The sequence below is a fragment of the Macrotis lagotis genome, chromosome X (assembly GCF_037893015.1).
Source record: "Macrotis lagotis isolate mMagLag1 chromosome X, bilby.v1.9.chrom.fasta, whole genome shotgun sequence".
Classification (NCBI taxonomy): Eukaryota; Metazoa; Chordata; class Mammalia; order Peramelemorphia; family Peramelidae; genus Macrotis; species Macrotis lagotis.
In genome coordinates, this window is record NC_133666.1 from 355,450,594 (window position 1) to 355,468,997 (window position 18,404).

General features: G+C 34.3%; 1 protein-coding gene across 1 annotated transcript in view; it reads right to left on the reverse strand.

Moving 5' to 3' along the window:
- Nucleotides 1-18,404, reverse strand: part of MYO10 (myosin X) — a 242,145-nt gene that overhangs the window by 81,346 nt on the left and 142,395 nt on the right. The window contains exons 6-18 of the mRNA XM_074200421.1: nucleotides 16,680-16,804; nucleotides 16,289-16,302; nucleotides 16,069-16,153; nucleotides 14,065-14,168; nucleotides 9,578-9,707; nucleotides 8,504-8,622; nucleotides 7,858-8,004; nucleotides 7,584-7,684; nucleotides 7,413-7,479; nucleotides 5,970-6,062; nucleotides 5,109-5,177; nucleotides 4,309-4,391; nucleotides 3,089-3,197 (exon numbers count right to left, since the gene is read on the reverse strand). Coding sequence (XP_074056522.1) covers nucleotides 3,089-3,197; nucleotides 4,309-4,391; nucleotides 5,109-5,177; nucleotides 5,970-6,062; nucleotides 7,413-7,479; nucleotides 7,584-7,684; nucleotides 7,858-8,004; nucleotides 8,504-8,622; nucleotides 9,578-9,707; nucleotides 14,065-14,168; nucleotides 16,069-16,153; nucleotides 16,289-16,302; nucleotides 16,680-16,804 — 1,246 coding nt within the window. The remainder of the gene's footprint in view (nucleotides 1-3,088; nucleotides 3,198-4,308; nucleotides 4,392-5,108; nucleotides 5,178-5,969; nucleotides 6,063-7,412; nucleotides 7,480-7,583; nucleotides 7,685-7,857; nucleotides 8,005-8,503; nucleotides 8,623-9,577; nucleotides 9,708-14,064; nucleotides 14,169-16,068; nucleotides 16,154-16,288; nucleotides 16,303-16,679; nucleotides 16,805-18,404) is intronic.

The window sequence follows — 18,404 nt, forward strand, 5'->3', positions numbered from 1 at the left end:
TTGGTTACTGTCATCTATCAAAATCTTGATTACTTTCTCATGGTTCTCTGTGATTTTTGGCAGCTGACTCACCTATAACCCCTTTTCATCCCATTAGTCATAGAAATTTCTATACAATTTTTTTTTTCTAATACCCTTCTTCAGTTTTCTGAGGTCAGCTATGATGAACTCCATACATGAAACAAAATCTTAAAATTATGCTTCCTCTGAGCCCCTGAACTTTCTCTACCAATGATCTTTGTCTTCCTTCCTTTTTGTTATCTTGTGGGCATGTGCAGGTTTTTTTTATTCTCTCAAAATATTTTTTTTTATTTCTCTATTACTTTAGGAAGAAAGAATCATGGAATCTCACAACAAAAAGGAAATTTGATGCCAGAGTTTAGTCAATAAAGGAATAAGAATAGTTTCTTTTTTTTAAAGGAGAATTATTTTTTATTTTGAATTTTACAATTTTCCCCCCATTCTTGCTTCCCTCCTCCCCCACCCCCCACAGAAGGCAATTTGCCAGTCTTTACATTGTTTCCATGGTATACATTGATCCAAATAGAATGTGATGAGAGAAATTATATTCTTAAGGGAAAAAAAATAAAGTATAAAAGATAACAAAATTACATAGTAAGATAACTTTTTTTTTTTTAATTAAAGGTAATAGTCTTTGGTCTTTGTTCAAACTCCACAATTCTTTCTCTGGATACAGATGGATACTCGATTGCACATATCCCAAATTGTGCCTGACTGTTACACTGATGGAATGAGCAAATCCATTTTAAGGTTAATCATCACCCCCATGTTGCTATTAGGGTATACTATGTTCTTTTGGTTCTGCTCATCTCACTCAGCATCAGTTCATGCAAATCCTTCTAGGCTTCCCTAAATTCCCATCCCTCTGGTTTCTAATAGAACAATAGTGTTCCATAAGGTGCATATACCACAATTTGTTCAGCCATTCCCCAACTGATGGACATTCACTCCATTTCCAATTCTTTGCCACCACAAATGGTGCTACTATGAATATTTTTGTACAAGTGATGATTTTATTCTTTTTCATTATTTTTTCTGGGTACAGACCCAGTAGTGGTATTGCTGGATCAAAGGGTATGCACATTTTTGCTGCCCTTTGGGCATAATTCCAAATTGCTCTCCAGAAAGGCTGGATGAGTTCACAGCTCCATCAACAATATATTAGTGTTCCAGATTTCCCACATCCTGATCATTGTCCTTTCTGGTCATTTGGCCAGTCTGAAAGGTGTGAAGAATAGCTTCTACAACATGAACTGGTCATTCAATATCTAATGAGTATCAAAGATTACTGATTTCCCTCTAGTACAACTCTACTTATTTGTAAGTTTTTGTTTTTTCTTTTTCAGAAAACCTAAATACAATCCACCCACTTAAAACCATGGCTCTTGGTCCTGCTCTTAAGGGTTGTCTTCTGTTCCCTTCCCTTTTACTTTTTGAATGTACTAGAAAAAAAAAACAGTCAATACCCCACTGCCTCACCTTCCAATTCATTCCTTTATCCTTTGAAGTCTGACATTTATCCCTATAATTCCATTGTCCTTGAAAGCAAGGACTTTTTTTTTTCCTTGAAGAGATTGGGGTGGGATTTCTTTGTGTTCCCAGAACTTGATTAATGCAGAATCTTTTGTTTTTCAATTGAATTTTGTTATTATTTTTTTTGGCACAAGGTAGATACTTAAATATATCCTGGTTAACTAAAAACTCTTCAAAGTCACTAACTGGCTTAGAATGGTTTTTCTCTCTCTTCATCCTTCTTGACCTTTCTATAATATCTGACATTATGGAACATATAGATATCCATCTTCCTTTCTCTGGTAACAAAATACTACATTATTTTTATTCTCCTCCAGTCTCTTTCACTAATCCTTCCTGGCCAACCATCTACTGTCTCCACAGAGCTTAAAGAACCCCACTGTCAACAGACTGTTGGAACCTCAAAAACAAACAACAAAAAAAATTGAGTCCATCATTTTCTCCCCTAAATTTTCTTTTCCTCCTATCCTTCTGACTTTCTGTTAATCCTTTCAGGCTACTAAGTTCACAGGATTTTATTAACTTACTACCTTTTCCTTCACTCTACACATTCAAATGATCAAAATCTATTGATTTTACATTTGTAGCAGATTTAGCATTGATTCCCCTCCTTTTAATATCCATGGAAGCTATCATAGTCCATGTCTTCATTTCTTCTCACCTAGACTATTATAATAGCTTCCTAAATCAGTTATCTGCCTCTAGTCTTTCCCTACTCCAATTACTATCATCCAAGTAATTTTCGTGATGCACTCCTATTATGATCAAAGACTTTCAGGGAATCCCATTATTTACTCCATAAAGTATAAACTACTGAAATTGTCATTTTAAGTTCCTCTTTAACTTTGATTTTGAGTTACTTGTACAAACAACCTTGGCTTCAATTTATCTATCCCCTTCACCAGTGAAGTTCCAGAGTGAAATATTATTTGATCCCCATTCTTCCTCCCCCCTTCCCTATCCTGGCTTTCATGACTAAAACAGATAACCAGAAATGGCAACAGGAACTCTTCCCTTTGCACATAACATCCCCCCAACTTGAAAAAATATCCACTGAAATTCCTCTATTCTACTCCAGTTGAAGACAGTCTAGCTTTTCCCCTTCTCCTACACTAGCAAAAAAGGGATTTCTTCCTTCTCAAATTTCACAGCAGTTTTTCATCATAGAAAATTAATTAATGCCTAGTGAATTAAAATACTCTCTCTTAAAAAACTATCAGTTAACTTCTTTTCATCAGAACATTTTTAACACATGAAGGAAAAGGAGATAAATACAAACATAGAAAGAAACGTTCCCCATGTTCAAGTAAAGTACTTTCATAAACAGCACAAGCTGGCAATACTACTTTGACTACAACTAAAATAGTTATCCATTTTTCTTATTAAAAATAAAAGGATTTTACTTCTACAAAACATTCTAGTTTAAAATTAAAGAATTTTTTAAAAAAAAATTGTAACTTTCCTAATGCAAACACACGAACCAATTTTTAAAATGACACTAAAAAATAGGATATCAAAGATACCTTAAACTAACCTTGAACTGTGAGCTGACAGTGGGCTTCTTGTGTTTACTTCCACATTTCAGGGTTTCCTGATTATTTCGGCTTGAAACATGTTCAAATAGATCATAGATGAAATCAAGTCTAAAAGAAACACAACAAAGCTTTCTCAGAAGTAATCATAAAATTATTATGCTTCATCTTCCTATGATTACAACCCTTTTTTCCATCTGATAACTCAAAGTTATTTACTCTAGTCTAAGTTAACACTACTTTCAAAGGCTGCAAGCTTATTATCAAGAACAGGTTAGCCATGGGAATCCTGATATGGTTCATCTGTGTTGAGATGACATTTACTACTTCTGAGAACTTGCTTAACTTCACAACTCCCACTGGCCTCAGTTGACTAATCAGTACAATGTACATCTGTACAAAATGGTTTCTGATGTTCCTTTTGGCTATAAATCCATGATCCTTCCAAGTCTAAAAAAAAGGATTGTGCCCTCATTTTGTGGGCAGAAAACTGTAATTGTGAATCTCAGCTGCAATACTTACTACCTGTGTGTCCTTGGGCAAATCACATCCCCCAAATGGGTCGATGTTTCATCAGTAAAATAATATGGGAGAGAGAAGGGAAAGGATTGGGCTGGATATTACTTTGTGTATGCTTTGTATAAATCTTTGAATACAGTATCTCCCAATACCATGCAAGAAGGGACTATTTGATTTTATCTTCCTATAGTACTCATTTATTGAAGAAAGCACAGCAACAGAGTGAATAACATCTACTTGGTAAAATCAGATAGATCACTACATATAAGGCTATGTGGTTCTGGACATGTCCTTTATCCTTTCACTGACACAGGCAACTCCCCAAGAGAAGTAGTTGCAGAACATGTTGATACCTGCATTGATAAGGGAGTTTCTTATAAGGTAAAGAAAAATCTTGCACATAGAATATATTTATTTTGCCATTTATTGAAGACAATGGAAAACAAAACAAAAAAGTCAACTCCCGTACCTAAAAACAAGAGGAGTAGATCCTTGGAACCAATGTGAATCAAGTAAGATACTACTATCCTATGATACTGTCCAATAATTTTTATAGCTAGGTGGCACAGTAGACAAGAGTGCCAAGCCTAAAGTCAGAAAGATTCATCTTCCTGAATTCAAAATAATGTACAGAATATAATTCAGTAGTAAATCATAAGTGGAATTTGGGGTCTATTACTTCTCAGAAAGTGGTGTTACATACCGGCTTTCCCTTAGTAAATTAAGAAGGTCATCTCGGAAAGTATCTCTATTCTTCTCCAAGATTCCCCTAACATCATATTGCACCTGTTAAATCATCCCCAAAAAGGGGAACAGAATTTGGGGAAAGGGTTGTATAAAACAGAGAGAGGGAGGGAGGGGGAGAGAGGGAGAGAAAGAGAGAGAGAGAGAGAGAGAGAAGCATATTTTATAAAATATAACAATAAAACATAATATTCCTATAGAGAAAACAAATACTTCTTCAAAAAGTATTAACAGAGGGGCAGCTAGGTGGCAGAGTGGATAGAGCACCAGCCCTGGAGTCAGGAGTACCTGAGGTTCAAATCTGGCCTCAGACACTTAATAATTACCTAGCTGTGTGGCCTTGGGCAAGCCACTTAACCCCATTGCCTTGCAAAAAAACAACAAAAAACCCCCCAAGAAAAAACCTAAAAAAAAAAATTCTTCCATTGAAATCCTACTTTGATAATGTACAAAGCAGAGATTACCCTAGGTTCTCAAAAGTTCTGTGCCAGCATAGTACTGGCAGCTCTTACAGAGTTGACAAGGCTTGGAGAACAGCTCCTGTGACAATCAACTTTTTGTCATCTTCATTTGTCATCTTCATTTTAGCCTAGTTCAGAGAAGCTCATTATAGGAAGGAGAGTTACTAAGTGATCAGTTCTTCTTTTGCCCCTAATCCTAATCATGTCTACAAAAGCATGGAGAAGCTGTGATCTGTGTTAACAAAGGAAATACCCACAATGACAAAACTATGGCTCTTTTGAAACAAAAATATCTTACCTCTCCAGCATAGTGTTTTACTCCAAAATTATTAACAGCAACTCTTGGCTTCACATAAAAATGGTTATGCTAAATTAAAACAAAAAGGAGAATGAATAATTCAACAAATATTTCTAGTATTTTTTCTATAGCGAACATTATAAAATACAAAGTTTAGATTTTAAAAATTTAGCTCTGACTTCACAGAGCTAATTGTCTTATAAGGAGATAGGGCACACCTATAGGTACCTACAAAAAAATTACTTAAGTGTATAAGAAGAGTTGTAAACAAAGAACTATGTCAAATCTGAGGAGGGAGAGGTTATTTTCTGTTAATGAAAATCAGGAAAGGCTTCACTGGTATGTGACTTGGGATGAACTGCAAAGATATGTAGAAATGCAACAGTGTGAGACAAAAAAGAAGGCATTCCACATACAGAACACAGTTTGAGTAAAGATAATAGAGGTGGGACCTACAAAAACCTATGAAGATAAAGGAGCACCAAATGGAATAAGACTCAAGAAAGTTCAGCAACATGATTCATATGTCATCAAAATTCCAGTTACCACATACAAAATTAGAAGTGCTGATATTCTAACCTAAAATTTACAAGGTTAGCAAATGTAATTATTTTTATTACTCTCACAATACTGATGATAAAGACAATTGTGTGGTAATGGATCAAATATGAAGAATCCTATAACTATAATAGTCAGTTTAAAGTATTTGTTCGGTGAATGGCTCAAAAAAAGTATTCAGTTTGGAAAACAGATACATTGGTGGTCCCTAAAGAAATACTTTGTTTTCCCAATATCAAGTATATATTTATTCCAAAGATTTGTTATTTCAGATAGAAAAATCTGGAATGATCTTTGACATACAGCATGCTGAGCGTGTAATTTCTCTAATAAAGTGGTATCTGTGGCTTGAGGAAAATGACTTTCTTCATTGATAAGAGCTAGTAGTCCAAGTTTCTAGAGAAGAGGAAGAAGAAAAAAAAAGATTTTTTTTAAAATATAAAAGATAGACAGTTTTCCTATCAAGTCTTTAATTATTTGTGCCTTTCTGTACCTTCACTTATACCACAATAGTTATTTCTAAGAATAGTAAAAACAGCTTTTAATCCCATACTATAAAGAAAAAAATTAGATCATACTAATGGTTTCATTTAACATATTTTTAGGGGCAGGAACAGTGGATAGAGTACCAGGACTAGAGTCAGGAAGACTCATATCTCTGGTTTCAGACACTTACTAGCTGTGTGAACATGTCACTTAATTTTGTGCCTCAGTTTGTTCATCTGTAAAATGAGTTGAAGAAGGAAATGGCATACCATGCTAATATTTTTGCCAAGAAAAATTCCAAATGGGGTCAAAAAGAGTTGCACATGACTGAAAAGAACCGAACAATGGTTTAAAAGAAAAATGAAAAAAAGAAGTTTGAAGGGTTACAAATAACAGTGGGCATGGAGTCAGGAAGATCTTGGCTTAAAGCCTTCCTTTGAGACATACAAACTGTCTAATTCTTTTTCTTTTGGGTTTTTGCAAGGCAAATGGGGTTAAGTGGCTTGCCAAAGGCCACACAGCTAGGTAATTATTAAGTGTCTGAGGCCAGATTTGAACTCAGGGACTCCTGACTCTAGGGCCAGTGCTCTATCCACTGTACTAGCCAGCTGCCCCTGTCTAACTAATTCTTGACAAATCACTTTAACCTCTATGTGCTTCAGACATCCTTTGATTTTTCTTTAAACTACAGATGGCTGGAGCTCTACGTTCCTGGCACTGTCCCCTCACCTCTAGCCTCCAACAGATTCTTGAATTCTATAAAATAATTTGCACTTATTTTCATTAGTTGAAATTTTGGAATTTATTTTTTTTATTTTTTGTTGCATTGCACAGCACTGGCATTGGAAAAAAATTCCAAATATCAAGTTATAATGTAAATTTTAATAAATCATAACCAAATCTATCTGGTGCAAAAACATACATATATGTTCTCTATGCTTGTATATATGCAAATATACACATGTATAATTAATTATAAATATAAATAATTTACATATATATCTGCAAATTTATATTTATACCAGAACTTCAATTATATTGAAATTAAAATCAAAGCAGAAAGTAGGAAATGCTACTAGGATCACAGAATCACAGACAGTCAAAACTGGAAGGTAATTCTAATTAGAATACATTAGACAATTTTAGCTTCTTTCATACCTTTAAAGTACAAGTTAGCACAAGCTATTTTGTTTTCCTAAGCACAAATTTACATAGCTGAGCACCCTGGGGAAGATAACACATTCTCCAACAATGGATTACCTTTTCAATCAGATCTAGACATTCTCCATTGTCAATCCAGTCAATATCTTCCCACACTAGTCCTTCTCTATAATAAAAGCAGATGGTAGCATTTTAAATTTCAAATATAACTTTAAAATTTTGAATTTTTCTTTGCTCATTTTGGAAATGATACTCTGAATCTATGATTACCTGCTATATTCCAGTTGTTCCAAAGAAAAGATGTGCTTATTGAAATATTCCTGAAGTTTTTCATTTGCATAGTTTATACTGAACTGTTCGAAATGGTTAACCTGAGAGGAAAGAAGAAGTATTGGGCAAAAATAGTCACAAATTTCTCATTCATAAAATGTAAGTTAAGAAGAGAAAGAACCAAAATCCACAATGAGTTTCAAATTTGAGGAAACCGAAAAGCAATAAAGTTGCATGTGGAAGAATGATTGAATACCCATCTTCTGAAACATACCTCAAAGTTTTCAAATCCAAAGATGTCGAGGATTCCAATCGATTTGAAGTCTTCTTTGCCTTTGATTCTACTGTTAATTTTCTTAATAATCCAGGCAAAACACTGAGAATAAAGTGCCATGGCCATGGAATCCCTACTATCTTCTGCCTGTGGGTCAGATTGGACACAGTGAGCACACTATTTCTATTTCATGACTTGTTTTTTTCATCAGTAGCAGACATAGTATGTATGAGTCTATCCCCCCTCTAAACAAATCAACGGAGCCATTCTCAAATCTGCCAGTGGATTGTTTCAAAAGTTTGTAACTTGTTACCCTGTAAACCTGTAGGTTCTCAAGTCAGTTCCCAAAATACCTATTTGATATGGATGAATTTAACACTAATGGTCCCAGTTTGAATGTATGGTCTTAAAAGAAAGTACATAGTAAAGGAAAGAAGAAAACATAGGAAAATAAGTTCTTTTTTTCCCTTGGCTCAAAATCTCAGTTCTAAGCAAAATGTTGAAAGGGCACAAATTAGTAACTGACATCTCCCATTTCCTAATATGCTTATCTCAAGGTCATCCCTTAGTGCCCTCCTGCTGCCCACAGCCTTCCCTTCATTTTATAAATTGCCCTAAAAACTCAGTAACTTTCGCAAAGAATTACTTGTTGTACGTTGAGAGGTGTTAAGATCTCTTCTCCCCTGAGTATCATTGACCTCTGTGTCAAGGCATCAGTTAGCTGTGTTGAGTCCAACCCCAGTAACTCTGCAGATCTACCAAGAGCTGCCAAAAAAGGAAAATGAATGAGGAACAAGGAACAAGTGACTTCTTTGTGATGTGACTTGAGGTAGCACTAACATATCCTAAGATATTTAAGCAAGTAATATTCATGAAATGATTTTTCTTGGAAAATACATAATGAGACAAGTAATTATTCCTATAGACTTATGCAATTATATTGAGTGATTGAAACATTTGAAAAATTAATTTTTTGGTTGGAATTATATTTCTATCAGTTAAGACCACAAAAAGAGATAGAATTGCTATCCTGAAACAACCTTAGAAATCATCTATTCAAAGCATCTTAGACTAAGAAACATTTTGAATCCAAAGAGTACCCAAGCATACAAATCCTTATTTCAAATCCAAAACTTCTGATGACTCTAAATCTAGCCAAATCACTTCCAAAAGATGATACTCAAAATATAACCTTTTACTTTTATTATAGAGGGCTAGTATGGAAAGATATTGACTGGATAAATAAGAGAAAACATCTAGATCTTACTGAAAAGGTTGTCCCATTATTTTAAATTATTTTTATAAAAAGGAGATTCTAGAATTCCTCACCTTAAATCATGCTAATTACTTAATATTTTTTTAATTACTTAAGATCCCCTCTTAAAAATCCTTCTGCTATAGTTAAATAGAAATGCTAAATAGGTTAAAGGCCAATTATGGGGTCTTAATATATTTAAGATGGAAGAGATCTCTAGTCTCCTACTTTAAGATAAAGGAGGAAGAGCCTTTAGTCTCATCATTTCCCTAAACACACATTTTTACATATCAGAGAACTGAGATTTAGAAGGGTTAAAAAAAAAACATGTCTAATAAGAGAGTAGAGTTGGTTTAAAGATCAGGTCTTCTTGCTATTAGAAATCCAGCAATATTTTCAGGATCAAAATTTCAAACATGGAAGTTCCTCAGTAGTTGCTTATTTTTTTGAATAAAGCAACCTCACCTGTTTTGAAAGAAACTTGTGCTCCACCAGCAGTAATGAATTCTATGTTTCCAAGATGTAAAATACCAGCAAGTAATCTAAGAACTTCCCGAACTTCTTCTTTGCTGAACTGCATGACTTCCATTGCAGTCTAGAAGAGAAAAAAAATTCATTTATGGTACCTCCTCACCCATTAAGGTGAAGAACTTGTAACAGTTATCATAATCTAATAATGTGCAATCCATATTGAGATCTAACTTCTATCACTGTCATGAAGCAAGTCATTCTTAGATCACAAATTATAGGCACATACACAAAAAAGATCAGATTAGACAATAGACAAGCCTGCAAAGAGAGGTGTATATAATAGCCAGAACAAAGTGATAGCAATCCATATTATTTAAAAACTTTTTTTTAATTTCTGAAGACTGTGTTAAGTTACTATAATTCAAAGTGGTAAGGCTGATGTCAATTAAAACATCAACCTCAACAACCTTTTATTTGTCTATTTCAAAGCACAGGCAAGAATGTTATTTCCACTACATAGTATTAATGTCAAACAAACTTGGGTATAGAGAATTCCATTAATATGTTTCAGTATGAAAATTTAGTAGCTTTTCTCAGGTGTTAAAATAAACAGAAAGGCAAATGGTATAGATAGAATTATTCTCCAGATTTTGGGGCTTTGAGAAAGAAAAGAACAAGACCACTGACGATAAAAGAAAATTATTTTATCTCTTACAATAGCAAATTCAAATAAAATTTAAAGCACAGATTAGGTTCTAGTTCTCTATACTGTAACTTTAATCATTCTAAGAAATATGTATGGTGCTATTCTCATCATATTTGAGGACTGAAAACAAATATGCCACAATGTTTAGGGAAAAAAAGAGAAGCATTTGAAGGTCAAAATCTTGGATCCAAAAGACATGAAATTTTTGTGCATAAATGGTTTCTTATTCTTAGTGAGTAAATACAGTGATTAAAAAAAGTAGAACTCAAAATGCATGAGCAAACATACAAAAGAAAAAGCATGATACCTACTTTATATACCATACTTTAGGATGCTGACTAGAAAATGAGTACACAGTTGACAGACACTTTATAAGTTAACATTTTAAAATATTAACAATTATGTCTCATTATAAACAAATAAGTCTTCACTCAGTGCACAGCACATGAAACAGCAATGTCTATAATCTAATTTCAATGGATATTTGTGATGGATTATAATTAATTCAATATAATCAATCAGACATTTATGAAGTGTCTACTTCTGTGCAATACCCTGTTGAAATAGGTTGAAATGTTTCTATCAAATGTTTATATATGAAATATTCAATTTTTTAGTTAACACACAGATATGATTATTATTTAAATATTTTTCTATAATGTAAAAAGCTGTCCAAGCTGTTATTTGTGACTAGAAAAGATAAGTGGAACTAGGATGGCAGAGCAGTATGAACCTGTACAGTGCACTCCACTCCAAAAAAGTCCTCCAAAGAGTTCTAGAAAATCTATCACCCTGAATCCTAATGGGAAAAATCCAAAAGGAATCCAGTTTAGCTGGCAAAGAGGTCTTTGGACATTGAGGGCAGACACTAGGACACCAGGGAAGGGCTGAGCCTCAAAGATAAGAGGAGTCAGAATAGTTAACCTTCTATCACATACTGGGGGGCACTAAGGTGGGGACAGGTGCCAACTGGAAGCTTTGTTGCCCAATACCAGTTCTGGGCCACAGATTCAGAGCACACTGAGTAGGGGACCTGAGTTCTCTGGTAGGGTGTTCCTGGGCAGTGTCCCAAGAAAAGAGAAATTCAGATGCTGCAGCTGTAGTAGCTGTGTGACTCAGAACCAAGTCTCCCTGAATACATCTAGGTCCACTGCAGAGGAATAAAACAAAGGTAAAAGAGTCTATAACTGTCATTTTGAACCAACAGAGCTTTCCAACTGACTGGCAGCTATTTACTCTTGCATAGACCCAAACACACGTCCCAAAATTGAAGAGTTCAGATCAAGGAAGAGGGATGAGGAGAGAAGCATCAAACTTTGACTGAGATTAGATAACCTTGGGAGCATAGAAAGGTGGCAGGTCCCCAAGTCTTAATACCCCAAGATAAAGGACCTGATCAGAACTTCCTTCCAGAAGTGCAACACAGCCAATTCTAACATCAAATCTTTTTTTTTTTTTTTTGGCAAGACAATGGGGTTAAGTGGTTTGCCCAAGGCCACACAGCTAGGTAATTATTAAGTGTCTGAGGCCGGATTTGAACTCAGGTACTCCTGACTCCAGGGCTAGTGCTCTATCCACTTCACCACCTAGCTACCCCCTAACATCAAATCTAAGGGTAAGAAGTAAGCTGGAAGGATGGGCAAAACAACCGAAAAAAAAAACCCCACAATAAAGAGGGTTAGTAGGGAAACCGAAGACACAAACACAGAAGAAAAGAAAGACTACAAAACATCTACAAGCAGTGCCTCAGAGTAAAACACAAATGCAATTAGAATATCTGGAAGAGATGAAGATTTTTTTTTTAAGTTGAAAAATGTTTTTATAATTGGAATAAGAGATTTTGAGGAAATGGCACTGTCAGGAAGACAAGTGTTCTACTTGCTGTAACATGCACCCTAGTGGTCATAGAGAAAATTGATTACATGGATGAAAGTAGAAGGAAAAGATAGGGCTAAAATTAGGATTTAGATAGTAATTTAAGGTTTGTGACGTACACCTATTATAATATTTCATCTTGACAACAATCCCATGAAGTAGGTATTATTTATTATTATCCTTCTCATTTGACAGACCAGGAAACAGGCTAAGAGAATAAAAGAGGTTTATCAAAAGTCATACAGCCCATCAATGTCTGAAGCAGCACTTCAGCTCAGAGCTTTCTGCTTCCAGGTCCAAGATCTATTCCTCTCTAGCATCTTTTTTTGGACAATGGACTGAGAAGATGATTTTAATAAGATTTTCTGACTATGGATATTACTAAATGATGGAAGGGGTGGTTGAGAATGATTTATCAATAAAAGTGCTTTGTAACAAAAGGTTTCTGAAACCTAAGTAATGAAATTCTCTTAGTTAAATCTATTTCATTCAAGTTTTGCTTCACACAAATATTTTATTATATATACTTTAATTCACAGTAAATGACAGAGCTGGGATTGGAACTGAAATCTTCTGACTAAATTCAATGCATTCTGGAAGACTTGGAATCAAGTTCAAAACTGCACTGACCAGTTAGAAAAGGAATTCTATAAATAAGAGGACTGAAAAAAAATGCCCACTGATAAGATATAAATGAAGTATGCATTAGTAATATTATGTTTCATAATAAAAACTCTGCTGGTAAATTATTTTATCTACATATTTTGCAATATTCAGACTTTACTTAATGTGTCCAGTTTTAATCACTAAACTTGAAGAAGAAGAGAAACTAGGAATGTTTCTTATAAGGTTGACAAAGATGATTAAAAATATAGAAGAGTTCGTATAAGGAAAAGTTACAGAATAGTCTTATTTAAGTTGGAGGAGTCCTAATGAAAAGCTTTTATAATCAAGGTATTCATTACTTCTTCAGTTTATGGGTGATTGGATATAAATTACCATAAAAATACAGTAATTACCCATAAATGGAAAATGATTGTGTCTACAATAAATAGAATCTAAGTGGGAGACAGGAAGTGATTGAGCTTACAACAAAAGGAATAAGGATAAGGACTGGAAACTTGATTTTAATGATTTAAGGAACTCCTAGATGAAGAAACTCTCTCTACCCAAGTAAGTGAGCAAGTTATTTCAGAGTCTTAGAGAACTGCCTCTGGGAGTGGGAATTTAAGTAACTTGTCCAGGGTCACCCAGCCAAGTAAAGTCAGAATCGTCTTTCTGACTCTGAGGCCACCTCTCCATCCTCTCTACTACATTGCCTCTTCTAAGCTCAAAGGAAAAGGAGAAATTTCAGAAATAAGTTTTTGGTCTACTAAAGATGAGAAAGTACAGAAATGAACTGAAGTATGATTTTTATGGCTATAAAGTTTTCAACTGAAAATAAGAATATGCTTGTCCAGAAGAATTCCTCTTTTAGTACAATTTTGAAGGAAAAGCATTGGTCTCCTATCAGAAGACTCGAGTTCAAGCTTCAACACTTATTAACCCTATGATAAGAATCATTTAATGTCTTTGTGAATTAGAATCTTGGGGGGGGGGAATGCTTATGTAACTTAACTGGTTGTATGGAAAATGTACAGTCAATTACAAAGAATGATGCAGATATGAATATTATTATTAAAACAGCTCATTATCTATCAAGGTTCTTGCTTTCAATGACAGATAAGAATAATTATTCAACCTTTACAGGTAAATTTAAAGTGAAAGGGGGGGAAAAAAAGGAAATACTTGCCTTTGAATGCTTGTTGATGAGTCATTATTTCAGTTTTTACTTAGATAACTGACAATACACCAAACCAGAAAAGTTAAAAAGTTAACTCTAATTAGGGAAGTAACTTACAATGACATCTTTGAAGGAATCTTTATCATTGATTGTCACATCTGCTACACACCCAGACTGATTCAAGTAGTGGAAATTTTCTGGCACAGATAAATAAAATTCTTCTGCAATATAAAAAGAAAGAAAATTTTTAAGTCCACAATTTTAATTTGGTATATTTGTCAATGCAGTTTTGAACTTGATTAACTTAGGAACAACACAACACAAAAGGATTACCTCCTACAATTAAAAAAGAGAACCAATTATACCTCACTGCCATCTCCCCTTCGCAGAAACAAAAATGATTTAACTTGTATATTTTCATACATCAGAATGATGTGTTAAAGTTTAGGATTAAAAGCCAACTCTAAGCTGGTGATACAAAGAAAAAAAAGAAACAGTTCCTGCCCTCAAGGAGCTCATATTCTACTAGGAGAAAAGAATCTGCATACAAAAACCAAAATACAAAATATATATCAAGAAATTACTCAAAAAATGGTGCAAGCATCTAGAGGGAGGAAGGGAATAGGGAAAAGTCTTCCTTCTTTGAAAGAAGCTAGGAATTTTAAAGGTAGAAGTACATCTCAGGCACTGAGTATAGCCTGAACAAAGACGTGAAGGTGAAACATGTAATAATCCTAAACAGTAAGCAGACCATTTTAGCTGGATTGTAGAATGTACAAAGAAGAGTGAGCAATTAATCATGGAAATGAAGACTGAAGATAGATCATAAAGGAATTTTAAATGTCAAATAGTCCTTTTTCCAAAGACAAGAAGGAGCCAATGGAGTTTCTTGAGCAGGACAGTTACTTGAACAGACTTATGCTATACAGAAGTATTATTCTGGCAACTGTGTGCAGGATGCATTTGAGAGGGAAGAGACTGAGGACAGGAAAGTAATTAGGATACTCTTTCCATGGTCCATGAGAGAAGAAATGAACACTTGAATTAGAAAGGCTGTAGTTTGGTGTGAGGGGAGATAGGAGGAGTGAAACAGCGTTGGAAGTATCTGATTAGAGATGAGGCAGCCGGGAAGAAGCAAGAGTTACTGATGACTCTAAGAATAGGAGGAGCAGTGAGGTGGCTCAGTGGAGAGGGTGCAAGGTTTAGAAACATCGGAGAAAGAATGGCAAAACACTCCACTGTCTTCACCAAGAAAACCCCAAATAACAACATTAAGAGTTGTCCACAACTGAAAATGACTGAACAACAACAACCAAGGTGGTGAACTTAGGTGTCTGGAAAGATATTGATGACTTAACAGAAAGAAATCTGTTGGATTAGATCTCCTATTGCCTAGTATCTGGGTGACACTGGGCAGGGTACTTCTCTGAATCTGTTTGCCATTTCTTAAAATCTATCATTTTTTTCAAAGTGCTTCTACATGAAGCCTTTACACCCCTACACCCCTACTCCCCACAAAACCCCCTTCACCACCTTCCCCAATTTTGTTCTTAGACCCAGGGCCTAGCACAGAGCTTGATGCAACTTAATGTATGTTGTTAAACAATCAACTATTATTGGCACTACCTCACATATAGTATTGCTGTAAGGAACAAAAATGTTTTTACAACTGAAAAATATAAAGTAAATATCAACTCTTATTATCAGAAAATGACAAAGGGATGTACCCACTAATTAGAGTTGGGGGTTTTTTTTTTTGGTTCCTGGAAATATTGGAAAACATCATTATTCATATTTCATACCAAAAACCCCGCAATCAATTTCAACACTTTTCTTTTCAGAAAGATCTTCTGAATTAAGAGATATATACAAGAAAGGTTTTCAGATTTTTTCAGAAAAAGATTTCAGATTTTCTACCTGTCTTCTTCACCTTACATTATTTTATATACTTCAGTAAATTCAATTTTCCATTTATTTTGAAATAATAACTAATTCCATATTGTAGTTTATTAATCTACCCAACACAATTCATAGTGTTTACACATCTCTTCTATAATTGATTTAAAAAAAAAAAGGAAATTGGTTACAAACACATGTATACCTACTGTTTCTGTCACTCACCTTTATCTTCATTTTCTAGTCCTGCCAGCAGTGCATAGAATATATGATAATTCCTTTCTCCTGGATTCTGTCTTACTACTCGGTTCTGTAAGGATATATAAAATTTACAGTTTTTCCCTTGTTAATTTACAACATCCCTTGTTAATTTACAATTTCTCTTGTTAATTTACAATTTATTTTAAAAACAAAACAAAATGCACATAATCAAAAATAAACTTACTTTTTCTAATAAATCTTCATTTTGAAAAAAATTTCAAGTCAAGGAAAAAAATCAACAATTTTTAATTGTTTTATCTACCATCTTCTGTCCTTTATTTTTCTTTAATGCAGTCTCTCTGATGTGCTATTTGTGTTGCCAGAACACAAATGAATCTAAGATAAGACTGGTTCATCCAGATTTAATTACAAACATGCTAAATACTAGAAAGTTGGAAGCCAAATTATATGACAATAGATTTCAATCACCTATGTTTTTATGGTTAATTATGAGCACAAGGTTTAAGATAATGACACTAGCAACTAGAGCTTTACAAAAACCAATTTGTTCAGCAGCAGGTTCTTCCTCCTTATCAAGGTTAGAGTGAGAAGAAATGAAAAGGAAAACAGGATACAATCTACAATTCTTCCTCCTTGAATATTTCCCTTCTCACAGATGTTCAGTTGAATAAACTTCCCAAAGCGACTGGAATTGTTGTTGTAAACAGTCTTTGCATTACCAAAAGCTTCCATAATTGGGCTGTGAATCGAGAGGGTGACAGAATGGGTTAATTAAGAATAGAAGTAAAAACAATAAAATCATTTCCCCCCTCCCAAATGTCATCTCTACAGAAACCAGGAATAAATATTACCCTTACACAGGTGCTGCATCCTTTAGTCAAATCTAGACATGGCAATTTTTTTTTTCTTTTCTGGTATGGATCTGTGATGCCAATATTAAGGAATTCTCCATGTGGAAACTCCCTTCATCAGTACTATTGATGACTCGTCTGCAATTTAGTCTTAAGAGAGCTATGTGGGACACCCAGAGGTAAAGTGATCACATTGTTGGTGTGTGTCAGAAGCAAGACCTGAAGCTAGGTATTCCTACCTCCAAAGAGAGCACACTATACAACATACTATGTTGCTTCCCAGTGAATATTCTATTTGGAGAAATAAGGTAATTAGACAGGATTTATAATGAGAATTATTTTGATTAAGAAGTATTATAGTTTGAGAACTCATGAAAAAATTCAAAAGGGCAACTGTTTTTCTAAATAAATTAACCTGTTGACTTACATCATGAAGGAAATAACAGAGTAGACATTTTTTAGTTTTTTTTTTGGCAAGGCAATGGGGTTAAGTGACTTGCACAAAGCCACACAGCTAGATAATTACTAAGTGTTTGAGGACAAATTTGAACTCAGGTCCTCCTGACTCCAGGGCTGGTGCTCTATCCACTGCGCCACCTAGCAGGCACTTTTTAAAATAAACATTAACAGTTTAAATCACTTTTAAAATTCTGACATGGCTTAACTGTTAATACTGATAAATGAATGGAATTTATTTTTTCATACATGCAACAAATATTTATGACAATATATGTACTTCCTCCTATTAGAAATTATAGTATAACACACAAAACAAGCATACAAAAATATACTATGTATACATGCACAACAAGGTATAATGGTAAGGTTCAATAATAGAGGTACAGAAGAATAAAATCCAAGAATATTCCTGGCTTGAGGGATCAACAAAGTCTTTGTCAAGGAGACAGGATAGGTAGGAATTGTATATTTGCAGAATGAGTCATTTTTACTCTCTCTGTAGATGTGTATACATGTACCTTATGTATGTGTGTATAAATAATATACACAGAGTCAATAAGTACATTTATTTTCCTTCATTATGAGTATCTGTTACAAGGAATTTACTGTTCTTTTCTCCTTTTCCCAATATGGTGGGAAGTAGAAGTGAGAGAAAATAGATTTCTTTTCAATTTTTTAAAAATTAAAAACCACAAGAGGGTAAGGGAACTGCTGCAGATGTGTAATGTTGCCAACACTTTCAGAGAAGTCCCTATACTGTCATTGCTAAGATCTTTTCAGGTCTGAAGCTACAATTATTAGATAAGGAAGAAAATGCTTCCAATTCACATGGTATCTGATTATAAAAAATCTATCTTCCTGCTAATGTGTATCAGTGTCCTTTCACATAACTGGCTGCTCAATAATTGCAATATTTTGCTTGTTTATCTTATTCTTCTTGAAACATTAAAGAAAACAAGTTGGTAGTTTACATAGTAGCTACTAATAACAAAACTGACCAATCTTTCTAACAGAAAGGAGACAACTCTC